Below are 15271 nucleotides of genomic sequence, written 5' to 3'. Positions count from 1 at the left end.
TACACAGACATTTTTCGACCGGATGCACAGAAGCAAACCCTACCTTCAGCGCTGAAATCTTAACGTGAGGTCTGGAGCTATCGGTCCTGACGGTTCCACAGCCACCTTTGCCACTCTGCAGGAGGAGAAAGACACTGGAGAGAGAAGACACGACGGAGCAGGGAAGGCAGTGATGTGTTTGAAGCCCGGAGGGATAAAAATGCCTGCTAAAGACTGCCTTCCACGTGTGTGTAGCAAGCATTTCTGTTTGCTGCCCCTCAAACACAGTTTAAAAAAAAAAAGTTTTGCACGTCTCAGCTTCAAATGCTACAAATCTCCCCACTCTGTAGCTCTCCTGCTTATTCCGCCTCCTTGTGTTACAGCAGCCAATCACAGCGAGTTCAGCTACAAATCCCCCACTCCAGAGCTCTCCTGCTTGTTCCGCCGCCTCGTGTTCCAGCAGCCAATCACAGCACGTTTAGCTTCTCTGGTGTCAGCTAAACTCACTGTGATTGGCTGACAGCAGGATCTTATAGTAACTGGAAGATTGATTTGCTGCCTCGTTTGTTTGTTGTATGCTGCTCGGCACAGTTTTCAAGAACAAAGAAGGAAAAAAGTTTTATAAGGCTTTCATATATGCAGCTTCTGTGCCTGTATGAAAGACGCTCTGAGTGTGCGCAGATCAGCTGCGCTTAGCGATTGGCTGATCTGCGCATACTCAGCTGACCGACTGGCTTCTCCCCCAAAGAAGGACATCGCATTCAAATGAGCTAACAGCGAGCAGCTCATTTGCATGCGATTTCCTTCATGCATGCCCGGCTTTTTCAAAATCAGTTTGTAGCAACAAGGATCGCTAAGGTAAGAGCTTTTTGCAGGGGTTTTAGTGCATCTGGCTCTAATTTAGGGGTCCTTTTACTAAATTGCAGTAAAAAGTGTCCTTAGCATGCCCTTATTCAGGCTTTTCTCACACATGAAGGCCAGTTTTACCGCAGATTTTCTTTTTTATTAATGACCAAATACTAATATTTCCATTAGCTTGTAGCCATTAAAAGGAACACTTACCTACACTATTTTGTAGGCAGTAAGGGCTCATGTGGTAATCCCATACTAACCAGTTAGCACGCAATAATGCGGATGTGCTGATTAGCACAGGGATGCCTATTCTCTACCCCCCCCCCCCCCCCAAATATGCCCCCTGCAACAAAAGTAAAAAAAAAATATATTTTTTTTTTAGCCCATGGCTGGCATGTGCAGATTTGGAGTTTACCTCAAGACACCTGAGCACATCCTATGATATGCCATTTTAAGCGGTGGTAAGCATGAACTAGCGTTTACCTCAGCTTAGTAAAAGGACCTCTTAGCTAATTGTTCCTTTTTAAACAAAAAAAAAAAACAGGCAATGTATGTTACATTTTTTAATTCTTTATTGCTTTTGCTATACCACCTAAACTGATGCACAGAGCTAAGTGGTTTATATAAAAAATTTCCAAAGCCATACAGCCAGAAAAAGAACTACGATGTAAGATAGGGTAGAAGAGGAAATGGAGAGAACATTCAAATACCATCTAAACAAATAAGGGAAGTGAACAAATAGAGGGAAGAAGAGGGGGAAAGGGGGGAGGAAAGGAGGGCACTTGGACTCTACCATCACTGTCCGAATGCTTGTTTTATATAGCCATGTTTGTTTTGTTTCGTTTTTTTTATTTCAGCTGTGAAACAATATGATTTGAACAAATTGTTCTCCGAGGACAAGCAGGCTGCTTGTTCTCACTGATGGGTGACGTCCACGGCAGCCCCCTCCAATCGGAATCTTCACTAGCAAAGGCCTTTGCTAGCCCTCGCGCGCCCATGCGCACCACGCATGTGCGGCCGTCTTCCCGCCCGAACTGGCTCGTGTTCGTCAGTATTCTTTTGTCCGCGCTCGGGACGTCATGTTTTGCCGCCGTTTCGTGCCCCTCAAGTTGACCTCGCGCGTCTTCGCGATTTTCACTAAAAAAAAAAAAAAAAAAAGAGACCGATCCGGTCTTTACCCCTTTCCCGTGTTTCAAGCTTTTTCCCTGCGTAAGTTTCCTTTCGCTTTCGGGACCGGCCTATTTGGCCTCGGTACGGGTTTTTTCTCCCTTCTTTTTGGTGCCTTTCGTCATCATCGCGAATTTTGATTTTGCCGGCGTGATTTTTCTGCCCATGTCATCGAAGTCTTCCAGCGGGCAAGAAGTGCACCCAGTGCGCCCGGGTAATCTCGCTCACTGATAGGCACGCTTCGTGTCTTCAGTGTCTGGGGGCTGGGCACCGCCCACAGGCCTGCAGTCTTTGTGCTCTTTTGAAAAAGAGGACTCAGGTAGCGAGATTGGCCCAGTGGAACGCGTTGTTCTCGGGCTCTTCGACGACAACAGCATGGGACACATCAAGTGCATCGACGTCGACAGCCTAGAAGTCTTCGGCATCGACTGCATCGAGGCTTCTACCTCCTGCATCGTTGGAACCGAGGCATCGAAAGGCTGTGTCGACGTCGGTGGTACCGGGACCTCCGCTATTGCTGATGTCGTTGGACGGTGGTGCTTCGTCTGGAGTGCAGGTGAGGGCTGTCCATTCCCCTGCTGGTGGCGGTGAGCCTTCGGGTGGTTCTCCCCCTGCCCTGAGGGCTCCTGCGGTACAGCCCCCCCGAGATCGACCTTCTTCGGCCTGGGCCCCGAGGAAGCGACGGTTGGATTCTACGTCCTCCTCATCGGTACCGGGAAGCTCCGGTGACATGCTTCGCTTGAAGAAGTTAAAGAAGCATCGTCACCGGTCTCCTTCCCATCTCGGTACCGAGAGCTCTGGGTCGCCGAGGCAGTCAGCACCCAGTAGGCATCGGCACCGGGAGGACCGCTCACCCTCTGTTCAGGAGGTGTTGATGCGCTCCCCCTTGGACAGCCCAGAACAGACTCTGACCTCAACGCCTGCATCGGCTTCCATGTCTTTCTCCACAGCCGCTCTGCACGAGAGTCTCCGGGCCGTTCTCCCGGAGATCCTGGGAGAGCTGTTGCGCCCTTCCCCTCCGGTACCGGGGGTGCTTGCGCCACCGGTACCGTCGAGTGAGGTGCCGGCTGGCCCCTTGCCCGGGGTGAGGTCTCCGACATCGGTACCGCTTGTGGTACCGACTGCGGCCGCCTCCCAGGAAGGCTCCCCGACGACGTCGGCGGAGGGAGCTTCGCCGGTGCTAGCGAGGGAGTCTACCTCTCGACGCTCCCACCGTGGCCGTGTTTCCACGGAGTCGAGTCGGGCACGGCTTCAGACACAGGTTCATGAACTTGTGTCTGATACCGATGGTGAGGCCTCGTGGGAGGAGGAGGAGGACATCACATATTTCTCTGACGAGGAGTCTGATGGCCTTCCTTCTGATCCCTCTCCCTCCCCTGAAAGGCAGTTTTCTCCTCCTGAGAGTCTGTCTTTTGCGGCCTTTGTCCGGGAGATGTCTACGGCCATCCCCTTCCCGGTGGTTGTGGAGGACGAGCCCAGGGCTGAAATGTTTGAGCTCTTGGACTATCCTTCTCCACCCAAGGAAGCGTCCACAGTACCCATGCATCATGTCCTAAAAAATACATTGCTGGCGAACTGGACCAAGCCTTTAACTAATCCCCACATTCCCAAGAAGATCGAGTCCCAGTACCGGATCCATGGGGACCCAGAGCTGATGCGCACTCAGTTGCCTCACGACTTTGGTATGGTGGATCTGGCCCTAAAGAAGGCTAAGAGTTCTAGGGAGCATGCTTCGGTGCCCCCGGGCACTCTAGAACCTTAGACTCCTTTGGGAGGAAGGCCTACCATTCTTCTATGCTCGTGGCCAAAATCCAGTCTTACCAGCTCTACACGAGCATCCATATGCGGAACAATGTGCGACAGTTGGGCTTGGTGGACAAGCTCCCTCCTGAGCAAGCCAAGCCGTTTCAGGAGGTGGTCAGGCAGCTGAAGGCGTGCAGAAAATTCCTGGCCAGAGGGGTATATGATACCTTTGATGTTGCGTCCAGGGCCGCTGCTCAAGGTATGGTGATGCGCAGACTCTCATGGCTGCGTGCCTCCGACCTAGAGAATAGGATCCAGCAGCGGATTGCGGACTCCCCTTGCCAAGCAGACAACATTTTTGGAGAAAAAGTCGAACAGGTGGTAGAACAGCTCCACCAGCGGGATAACGCTTTCGACAAGTTCTCCCGCCGGCAGCCTTCAGCATCTACCTCCTCAGGTAGACGTTTTTATGGGGGAAGGAGGGCTGTTGCCTACTCTTCTGGTAAGCGTAGGTACAATCCTCCCTCTCGCCAGCCTGCGGCCCAGGCTAAGCCCCAGCGCACTCGCTCTCGTCAGCAGCGTGCGCCTCAGCAAGGCCCTACGGCTCCCCAGCAAAAGCAGGGGACGAGCTTTTGACTGGCTCCAGCAGAGCATAGCCGACATCAACGTATCCGTGCCGGGCGATCTGCCGGTCGGGGGGGGAGGTTGAAAGTTTTTCACCAAAGGTGGCCTCTTATAACCTCCGACCGTTGGGTTCTTCAAATAGTCCGGCAAGGATACACCCTCAATTTGGCCTCGAAGCCTCCAAATTGCCCACCGGGGAGCTCAGTCCTACAGCTTCCAGCACAAGCAGGTACTTGCAGAGGAACTCTCCGCCCTTCTCAGCGCCAATGCGGTCGAGCCCGTGCCATCCGGGCAAGAAGGGCTGGGATTCTATTCCAGGTACTTCCTTGTGGAAAAGAAAACGGGGGATGCGTCCCATCCTAGACCTAAGGGCCCTGAACAAATATCTGGTCAAGGAAAAGTTCAGGATGCTTTCCCTGGGCACCCTTCTTCCCATGATTCAGGAAAACGATTGGCTATGCTCTCTGGACTTCAAGGACGCCTACACGCACATCCCAATATTGCCAGCTCACAGGCAGTATCTGCGATTTCAGCTGGGCACACGTCACTTCCAGTACTGTGTGCTACCCTTTGGGCTCGCCTCTGCGCCCAGGGTGTTCACGAAGTGCCTGGCTGTAGTAGCAGCAGCGCTTCGCAGGCTGGGAGTGCACGTGTTCCCTTATCTCGACGATTGGCTGGTGAAGAACAGTTCCGAGGCAGGAGCTCTACAGTCCATGCAGATGACTATTCGCCTCCTGGAGCTACTGGGGTTTGTGATAAATTATCCAAAGTCCCATCTTCTCCCAGTACAGAGACTCGAATTCATAGGAGCTCTGCTGGATTCTCGGATGGCTCGTGCCTATCTTCCGGAGACAAGGGCCAACAATCTGCTGTCCCTCATCTCCCGGGTACGAGTGTCCCAGCAGATCACAGCTCGGCAGATGTTGAGATTGCTTGGCCACATGGCCTCCACAGTTCATGTGACTCCCTTGGCTCGTCTTCACATGCGATCTGCTCAATGGACCCTAGCTTCCCAGTGGTTTCAGGCTGCTGGGGATCTAGAGGACGTGATCCACCTGTCCACGAGTTTTCTCAAATCCCTGTACTGGTGGACGATTTGGTCCAATTTGACTCTGGGATGCCCTTTCCAAATTCCTCAGCCACAAAAAGTGCTGACTACGGATGCGTCTCTCCTGGGGTGGGGAGCTCATGTCGATGGGCTTCACACCCAGGGAAGCTGGTCCCTCCAGGAACGCGATCTGCAGATCAATCTCCTGGAGTTACGAGCGGTCTGGAACGCTCTGAAGGCTTTCAGAGATCGGCTGTCCCACCAAATTATCCAAATTCAGACAGACAACCAGGTTGCCATGTATTACATCAACAAGCAGGGGGGGCACCGGATCTCGCCCCCTGTGTCAGGAAGCCGTCAGCATGTGGCTGTGGGCTCGCCGTTACGGCATGTTGCTCCAAGCCACATATCTGGCAGGCGTAAACAACAGTCTGGCCGACAGGTTGAGCAGGATTATGCAACCTCACGAGTGGTCGCTCAACTCCAGAGTAGTGTGCCGGATCTTCCAGGTGTGGGGCACCCCCTTGGTAGATCTCTTTGCATCTCGAGCCAACCACAAGGTCCCTCAGTTCTGTTCCAGACTTCAGGCCCACAGCAGACTGGCATCAGATGCCTTCCTCCTGGATTGGGGGGATGGCCTGCTGTATGCTTATCCTCCCATACCTCTGGTGGGGAAGACTTTGTTGAAACTCAAGCAAGACCGAGGCACCATGATTCTGATTGCTCCTTTTTGGCCGCGTCAGATCTGGTTCCCTCTCCTTCTGGAGTTGTCCTCCGAAGAACCGTGGAGATCGGAGTGTTTTCCGACCCTCATCACATAGGACGAAGGGGCGCTTCTGCATCCCAACCTCCAGTCTCTGGCTCTCACGACCTGGATGTTGAGAGCGTAGACTTTGCCTCTTTGGGTCTGTCGGAGGGTGTCTCCCGTGTCTTGCTTGCTTCCAGAAAAGATTCCACTAAGAGGAGTTACTTCTTTTTATGGAGGAGGTTTGCCGTCTGGTGTGACAGCAAGGCCCTAGATCCTCGCTCCTGTCCTACACAGACCCTGCTTGAATACCTTCTGCACCTGTCTGAGTCTGGTCTCAAGACCAACTCTGTAAGGGTTCACCTTAGCGCAATCAGTGCATACCATTACCTTGTGGAAGGTAAGCCGATCTCAGGACAGCCTTTAGTTGTGCGCTTCATGAGAGGTTTGCTTTTGTCAAAGCCCCCCGTCAAACCTCCTACAGTGTCATGGGATCTCAATGTCGTTCTCACCCAGCTGATGAAACCTCCTTTTGAGCCACTGAATTCATGCCATCTGAAGTACTTGACCTGGAAGGTCATTTTCTTGGTGGCAGTTACTTCAGCTCGTAGAGTCAGTGAGCTTCAGACCCTGGTAGCCCAGGCCCCCTACACCAGATTTCATCATAATAGAGTAGTCCTCCGCACTCACCCTAAGTTCTTGCCGAAGGTGGTATTGGAGTTCCATCTGAACCAGTCAATTGTCTTGCCAACATTCTTTCCCTGTCCGCATTCCTGCCCTGCTGAACGTCAGCTGCACACATTGGACTGCAAAAGAGCATTGGGTTTCTATCTGGAGCGGACACAGCCCAACAGACAGTCCACCCAATTGTTTATTTCTTTTGATCCCAACAGGAGGGGAGTGGCTGTGGGGAAACGCACCATTTCAAATTGGCTAGCAGATTGCATTTCCTTCACTTACGCCCAGGCTGGGCTGGCTCTTGAGGGTCATGTCACGGCTCATAGTGTTAGAGCCATGGCAGCGTCAGTGGCCCACTTGAAGTCAGCCACTATTGAAGAGATTTGCAAGGCTGCGACGTGGTCATCTGTCCACACATTCACATCTCATTACTGCCTGCAGCAGGATACTCGACGCGACAGTCGGTTCGGGCAGTCAGTGCTGCAGAATCTGTTCGGGGTTTACAATCCAACTCCACCCCCCTAGGCCCAAGTTTATTCTGTTCCAGGCTACACTTTCAGTTAGTTGGTTAAGTTGTTAGGTCAATCTCAGTTATGTCCTCGCCGTTGCGAGGCCCAATTGACCATGTTTCTTGTTTTGAGTTAGCGTGGGGGCTAGGGATACCCCATCAGTGAGAACAAGCAGCCTGCTTGTCCTCGGAGAAAGCGAATGCTACATACCTGTAGAAGGTATTCTCCGAGAACAGCAGGCTGATTGTTCTCACAAACCCTCCCGCCTCCCCTTTGGAGTTGTGTCTTCCCTTGTCTTTGTCTTGCTATATACGGGACTGACTAACACGAGCCGGTTCGGGCGGGAATACGGCCGCGCATGTGCAGTGTGCATGGGCGCGCGAGGGCTAGCAAAGGCCTTTGCTAGTGAAGATTCCGATTGGAGGGGGCTGTCGTGGACGTCACCCATCAGTGAGAACAATCAGCCTGCTGTCCTCTGAGAATACCTTCTACAGGTATGTAGCATTCGCTTTATGTGTATATCAATATTGTTGCTTGAACAAAAATTAAGATATCATAAACATGCTTTCAAAATATGCTAATATATATATATTGTCCTTCTTTTTACAGAGGAAGCTGACTACAGTGCCTTTGGTACAGACACTTTGACAAGAAAGAAAAATGTCTTAGCTAATGTGTTGCGTACAGATAATAATAGAAAGAAAGCACACATCGTCATCAGCATGCCACGGGACTTCAGGCCAGTATCTTCTATTATTGATGTGGATATTCTTCCTGAAACCCACCGCAGAGTTAGACTGTACAAACATGGTACTGAAAAACCACTAGGATTTTACATCCGTGATGGCTCAAGCGTCAGAGTAACATCATACGGGTTAGAGAAAGTCCCTGGAATTTTTATATCCAGACTCGTTCCTGGTGGCCTGGCTCAAAGCACAGGACTATTGGCTGTCAATGATGAAGTTCTCGAAGTCAATGGCATTGAGGTTTCTGGGAAGAGCCTTGATCAAGTTACAGATATGATGATTGCAAACAGCCACAACCTGATCATCACAGTGAGACCAGCAAACCAGAGAAATAATGTGGTTAGAAACAGTCGGACTTCCGGCAGCTCTGGTCAGTCAACTGACAGCAGCACAAGTCATCATGGATATATAACTCAGCACATTGTGCAGAATTTTCATCCAGAAGAAGTGGAGAGTGATGATGAGGACATCATTATTGAAAATGATGGTGAACCACAGCAAATTCCAAAAGCTGTCCCACCCAGTGAGAGTCTGGAATCTTTAACACACTTTGAAGCCCATCATTCCCAGTCAACACAGAATGGCTTTATTCCGTCTAGTGAGTTAACGCCACCCACGGCTATATATAAATTTAACGTGGAGCAAGAAAAAAACACCTGTGACAAGAGACCCTTAGAAGAAGATGGTACTATTATAACACTATAGACATGCAATATCTATGCTTTGTTCCACAATAACCGAAGGTACCATACTTTGCAGTACAAGCAGCAATCCATGTTACCTGGCCAGAATTTTCTGTTTGAAAACATTACTGCTAAATGAATAGCGCTAATAATTGGTACTATACTCTTTCTTTGAAAATGGATATGATGGCATTCTATTCCCTTGCTCATATACAAATTTTGCTAAGTAATTTTTGTTCTCTGTCCACTGCTTTTCCATGACCAGTATCGGTGACTAACAGGAAAGGGACCATGGTGACCCTAGGCTGACACCACTTCTTGATTGAGTCTGAGCTAAAATTCCAACTACAGCTGGAAAGGCAAGAATAAGTTGTTACTTCCTTTCTATATCATAAATTCTTCAATATATTTCTAAAACAAGACAGTTTGCAGCTCTGTTCTGTGAGGATATAAATACCTAATGGAAGGTTTAAGGTGACTTAAATGTTTCCAGCCAACATGAACTACTCTTGACTGCTCTTGCATGTACTTGATCTTATTGTATGTGGACTACTGGATGCTTTCTGAAAATGTAAGCAGCAACCTCAGTATGCTAATGTCAGTCTTATTCCTATTGCTTGTACATTGAGAACTAGTTCTCTTCTCTTTATTTTAATGTATATTAAAAAAAAAGACTATAAGAACTTCATTTCAAGTGATTGTAGTAACAGTTGATGCAAGTTTGAAAGCTAAGAAGAAATGGCAAATTTATAGAGACATGAGGAAGATAGACTGAGTATCCTTCCTGCACAATATCTGAGCATATCCCTTTGCTAAATTTTCTATGTAATGACTGTAATTTTCACATAAAGAGCCAGCTTCAGTAAATGGTGCTGAAAAATCAGTGCTCAACACTACTCTTATCAAGGGTGCTCTGCAATGAGCACTCTTTAGAGAATAGCGCCTAGCAGGGATGCCTATGCCCAACTTTTGAGTGCGAATCCCTGGAATACTGTAACACTGTATACACCTTTTTAGTAAAACCCCTGACCCGCCCATGCCCCTCCCATGGCAGCACCCACTTTGGAGTTGCACGCTATAGGATTTGGGCACCTAGGCTTATGGAATTGCGCGCAGCCAGATGCACAGCCTTTAATTGGTGCCAGTTGGCAACAGTAATTGATGGGGTCCAATTCTTGATGATGATGATTGGCTTATTAATCAGTTAGGCTATGTGTGCATTTCTGGATCACACCTAAATTTGGGTGTACTTTATAGAATCTGGGGGAAAATGTCTTTGAAAGAGCAGTATATATTTACCTTGATAATAATTATAATGCATAGTATCATCTGACAATAAGAATATAAAGACTATCCAGGATTAAAGCTTTGGTTACAACTCAGTATTGCTCATGAGACTTGTGGATTCATATTCTCCTAACTACTTGACTAATGTTTAGGGTTAGGCAAGTCACTATAATACTCAGTATTTGTTTATAAAACTGCAGCTGGGTAATACCGGCACAAATATTGTGCCTTCTCCCTTACGTCCTTTTGAAGTCGTTCCTATAGTTTTAGTGTCAAACATCTGCATCCACCTGCACTTGGTTAGAATCCAATGCAAAATGAATTCCATCTAAAAACCTTTAACCCTACAGAATAAAATACATGCCTTTTTAAATTCAGTACATGTTTTACAATCATGTACTTACTGACTGTTAATGCATATACTGTTTATTTAGTTTGCATTGTATGCACCAGATACATTTAAATCAAGAGAAGAGAACATGCTTTGAATATACAGTGAAATAGAATTAAAAATCTTATAGTGCACTTTTTTTCTGTAGGACTAAATCATATTTTGTCTAATAGACAACTTTACAGATTAAGATGCCCTTTTGCTAAAGTTTTGTGTGTGCTAAATGCACGTCCTATTTTATACCAATGGGCCACATGGCATTTAGCACACGCAAATATCCATTAGCATGTGCTAAGCATTAATAATACAGCCCTTTAGTGTGAAACACTAACTATGGCTACTGCTTGGATATAAGATGCAGGACAATCTTTATAACGAACTGAAGCATGACACTTTGAACTTCTTACATTGCTGTCTTAAAAACCTTTCCATACAAAGTATCACTTAACCGCTGAGAAACAATTCAGACAAAAGGTCTGATCTGTACAGGATTTTCTCCCATTTTATACTCTTAACAGGGAGATAAAGCCTGAATGAGGCAGACAGTGCTTGCATCTTTCATAATTTGCCTAATTATATTCATAAAACATACATGAATGCTGGCATATTCGTGGCATTAACATTTTATAGATATATGATGATATAAAAGCTGAGAATTTCCTACAATTGATTACATTTTCAGTGAGATTTGAGTATGAGTAGTTTTTGGTTTGGTTTCCTTCTTTTCTTTTCTTTTTTTTTTTTTTCTAATTAGCTATGGAACTACTTCAAAATGCCTGATAGATCCATCCATTTTATGTTTGTTTTTAACATATAGGGCCCTGTTTACTAAGCCGCACTGTAGGCACGCAAACATTTTACCGTGCGCTAAAAAGTAGTACATGCTAATGCTAGAGACACCCATAGGAATATAATGGGTGTCTCTATTGTTAGCGCGTGCTAAAAATTTAGCACGCCTACAGCGTGGCTTAGTAAACAGGGCCCATATAGTGCTAGGAGCAGCAAAACAAAGAGGTTTATAACTCACAGGCCATCACAGGGAGCCAATACATCAAGGGCATACTTAGATATTTAAACCTTTAGTTCATTCTCTTCTGCTTTGCTGTAGGAGATAGAACTTTCCACAACATGAAAGTATAAGGAACATAATTTTCCTCTATTGATTGTGGGAAAGTGAAAAACAGAGATGGAAGTGAAAAGCAAACGGAATTTTTCTAGCTAAAAAAGAAAATCAGAATGAGCAAAGAGAAAACAAGTGAAACCATAGAAACCAACCCAGGATCCCAAATAAGTTAAGAAGGCAAGATTTTCCCAATTCAAGTCCTGTATAGTTGTAGTAATGTGCATTTACTGTGACAGTGTTTGCTTTGTAAGAGACCTACTACTGACCATGCTTTAAAAATGCTGCTGTGCCATTTCTAGCATTGAGAATTTTTTTGGGGGGAGGGCTGTAACAGGAGAAGAGATACTGTGGTCTCTCTTTATGACCAATAGCTAGAAAACCAACTGTCCACTTCAATAGATGGTTTCTTTGAACAGATTATGAATATTAAGACCAATTACTGTTCAAAGTCTTTGTTCTTAAAGTTGATACTACCTCCTAACCATGCATCTACCCTTAGTCTTATGATCTGTATCAACCATTAGTTTTTCTCACACCTTTTTATATTGAACTGTAAAATACATCTTCCTTTTGTTTTTGGCACTGGCAAAGACCCCATGTGCCAGAATTTCTGCTGCCGAGGTTACTCTTTACTTAGCACCTGATGTTAATAGCGGCTGCAAATTTCTGCTAATATTCAGCATGGCAATATTTCACTTGAAAAAAATTAATGGCTACACAGATATATATATATATATATATATATATATATTTTTTTTTTTTTTTTTTTTTTTTTAATCACAGCTGCTTTTCTCATCATCTTACCGTGTAGCCAGTATAGGGGTAATTTTATAAAGTTCTTTCCTTGCGTAAGTGGCCTCGTGAAATACAGACCTGTGTAAAGGTACTGAGGTGGAGTTTAGATAGAGCACGGACAGACTTCACAAGTACATGCATAGATTACAGAGTGTGCTAATCTCCATGTGTACTTGAATATAGGTGTAACTGTCCATGCCTGCAAGGTAAACATGATTTCTGCCACGTAATGCTAGTATTTTATAAAGACACGTAGAAGGGTATTTTAGAAAGGACATGCAGAGGAAAGGTCCAAGACAGGACATATTGAATTCCCATACTATTTTATAAGAGGCTCTGCAAATACAGGAGCAGGGCTGCGCATCCAGCCACTCCACATCCAGAAGGAGCAGCGATACTATTTTAAATTTTTTAAAGAAAGCTGGACATAAGGGAGAGTGTACTTCCCCTCCCCATGTAGACATGGGAACTACTTTTTTAAAATCCCTGTTCCTTGGTTCCAGCACATTGCCCCTCCCCCATCACCTTCCTACCCTGCTGCCAACCTACCCATCCTTTGACACACCATTCAGCAGGTCCCCTGCTATCACTCAACCCCTGACAGCCATCGCCATGGTCAAACCTCATCCCCACCCGGTAGACTCCCCATATGTGGGTACGAGCCCAACATGTAGGAATTTAATCCAGAGATCTCCCCTCCTCCTAGCCAAATGGTCCTCAAAAATACATTTTGAGCTACAAAACTCCTCCCCTCCCCCCCATCCCCAGGACACAGTCTCAGGGCTTTATCGGGGATGGCCTGTCTTTGGACTTTAGTGCTGTCCCTACAGCTGATACTTGGTTGTGCCTTGGTGCAGGTCTATATTCCAGGGTCCAGGATTCCCACTGCACGTCTGCACTGTCATTCCCCTCTCCCCAATCTCCCTTGTCATTTTGCTTCCTCTTTTGACATCTGTGCTCTCCAGACATTTAAAGGCTGCCATTTAGTCATGGGGATGCTTCTAAAAATGTTTTTAAAAAACATTGTGTGTCTTTATAAAATAGCACCTAAATAGAAACCCTGTTAAAATTTTAACTTCCACAAGTGTCTATACTTTTCTGTATTGGGAGATGGATATAAATTTTTTTTAAGTATTATAATCTTCCTAACTTTTGTCAAAACTGTAAGCATAACACAGGTGTCAGTTGCTGTATTTCTGAGACAGGCATGCAGGTACGTCAGGATGCAATAAGCAAATGGATTTCATTTGCACACTCACACACAGGAAACTACCCAAACATCAAAAGACTTTGCTGCATTGAGAGGCAAGTAGTGTCCATAAAATGTGCCTAAACCAGTTGATCACGAAAAAACTGCTGAATGTTTTAATTCAGATTTAAAGCACAAATGTATAATGCTTCCTGAGCCTTCATAGTTTGTCACATTTCATGGTAGACTGGCCTGGGTTCCTTATAACCACACAATATTAGCTGTTGCTTGGTTACTGGTGAAACTGGGATTTGGAATTCAGTGTTCTTGATGGCGAGAGGCCATGTATTTGAGAAATTAGGAGAGAAAGATTCCAGTAGAATTAAAATACTTGTTTTTCTAATGTTTTTAAAAAAGGCAGCTCATGTAGTTCTCAGAAATACAAAATTGTTTCCGGTATTGTGCTGATATGAATGTATATACACTTTTAATACAGTAAGTTATATTTAATAGCAGCTATGACAGGTGGGCATTTTTCACAACTCATAAGCAGGAATTTGAGGTTTATTCACCCTGTAAAAGAGTTGTTCAGAAGTTCTGAACTGTATTGTAAGGTCAGATGTAAACCGAGGCTACATAGAGATTGTGAGGGATACGTTTTCAGAGTTGGAACTTTCTTTCCCTGCTCTGGTTCTCACATTGCTGAAAAGATGCTTTGTTGTGCCTTGCAAATATTTATTCCTTTGATGTTGATATTTGTGCACTAGAATACTGCAGAATACAGGCTGTAGACAGAGCTTGGAAAATTAATATTCTACATAACTCTAATGCAGCTGGTTTGAATAAGTCATTGATAGGGAACTGATTACTGCATCCTCTATCTGGTAATAAAAGGTTTAAATCAAACCCAGAATGAAGAATGATATAGTATATCAAAAACCCTTAGAAAAGAAAAGGGCTTAAAGTTCCAAAGATTTTTATACTATATACTAGTACAGAATGAAAGTTGTAATGATAAAATACTTTAATATGGCAGATATTTACATATGTCTTTTGAGGTAGCACTTGGCGACAGTACTAACAGCACATCATTTTTAAAAAGGCAATAACCTGCTTAAGCTAATACATTCTGGCACATTTTTATGGTTAAAAATTCTTCCATCCTCACCATACTATTATATTCTGTGGGAGATTTTTGCAAGTTCTTTTAAATCATTCCTCTAAAGTGATTAAATGTTAATATTTTTAGACTGCAAATTTTTAATATTATTTAATGGTACTGGGTTCATTATAGAATTTTAAAGGTACAGTGCATTAGACTTTCATACACTACCTCTTAACTTTGTTTTTAATGTTTAATGTCTATGAGGCTTCTGGAACAAGAACTTCGACTTGACTATTTATACAATTCACAGCTACAACACCCCAAGCCCAGGATTTTTGCTGTACTGAAGGCATACGTAGGGGATTTTCTAAGGATTAAGACGTTGCTGTGGATATATGTTTCTTAAATGTACTAAGTAATATGTTCCTTAAATTGTTTCCATTCCAGAGTAGATATTCCTTTCATCCTAAGATCCATTGTAACAAAAGGAAGGATATACCTGAAGTCCTATTGGTATTCTAAGTACAGAATAACCTTTTAAGTGCACTTTACCAAAAAATGGGGTAAAACAAATAAGAAAATAAAACCCATTTTAAAGATTTTTTTT

The 15271-nt window shown here is 45.2% G+C and overlaps 1 protein-coding gene across 1 annotated transcript in view; it reads left to right on the top strand.

The window, feature by feature from the left end:
- PARD6B (par-6 family cell polarity regulator beta) overlaps nt 1-11683 on the top strand; it is a 73256-nt gene extending 61573 nt beyond the window's left edge. Inside the window, exon 3 of the mRNA XM_030212542.1 lies at nt 7955-11683. Within this exon, the coding sequence (XP_030068402.1) occupies nt 7955-8796 (842 nt within the window). The 3' untranslated portion in view covers nt 8797-11683. The remainder of the gene's footprint in view (nt 1-7954) is intronic.
- Nucleotides 11684-15271: the final 3588 nt, after the last annotated feature.

Source organism: Microcaecilia unicolor, chromosome 8 (assembly GCF_901765095.1).
Source record: "Microcaecilia unicolor chromosome 8, aMicUni1.1, whole genome shotgun sequence".
In the NCBI taxonomy this organism is placed as follows: Eukaryota; Metazoa; Chordata; class Amphibia; order Gymnophiona; family Siphonopidae; genus Microcaecilia; species Microcaecilia unicolor.
This window is presented reverse-complemented; position numbering and strand designations above follow the sequence as displayed.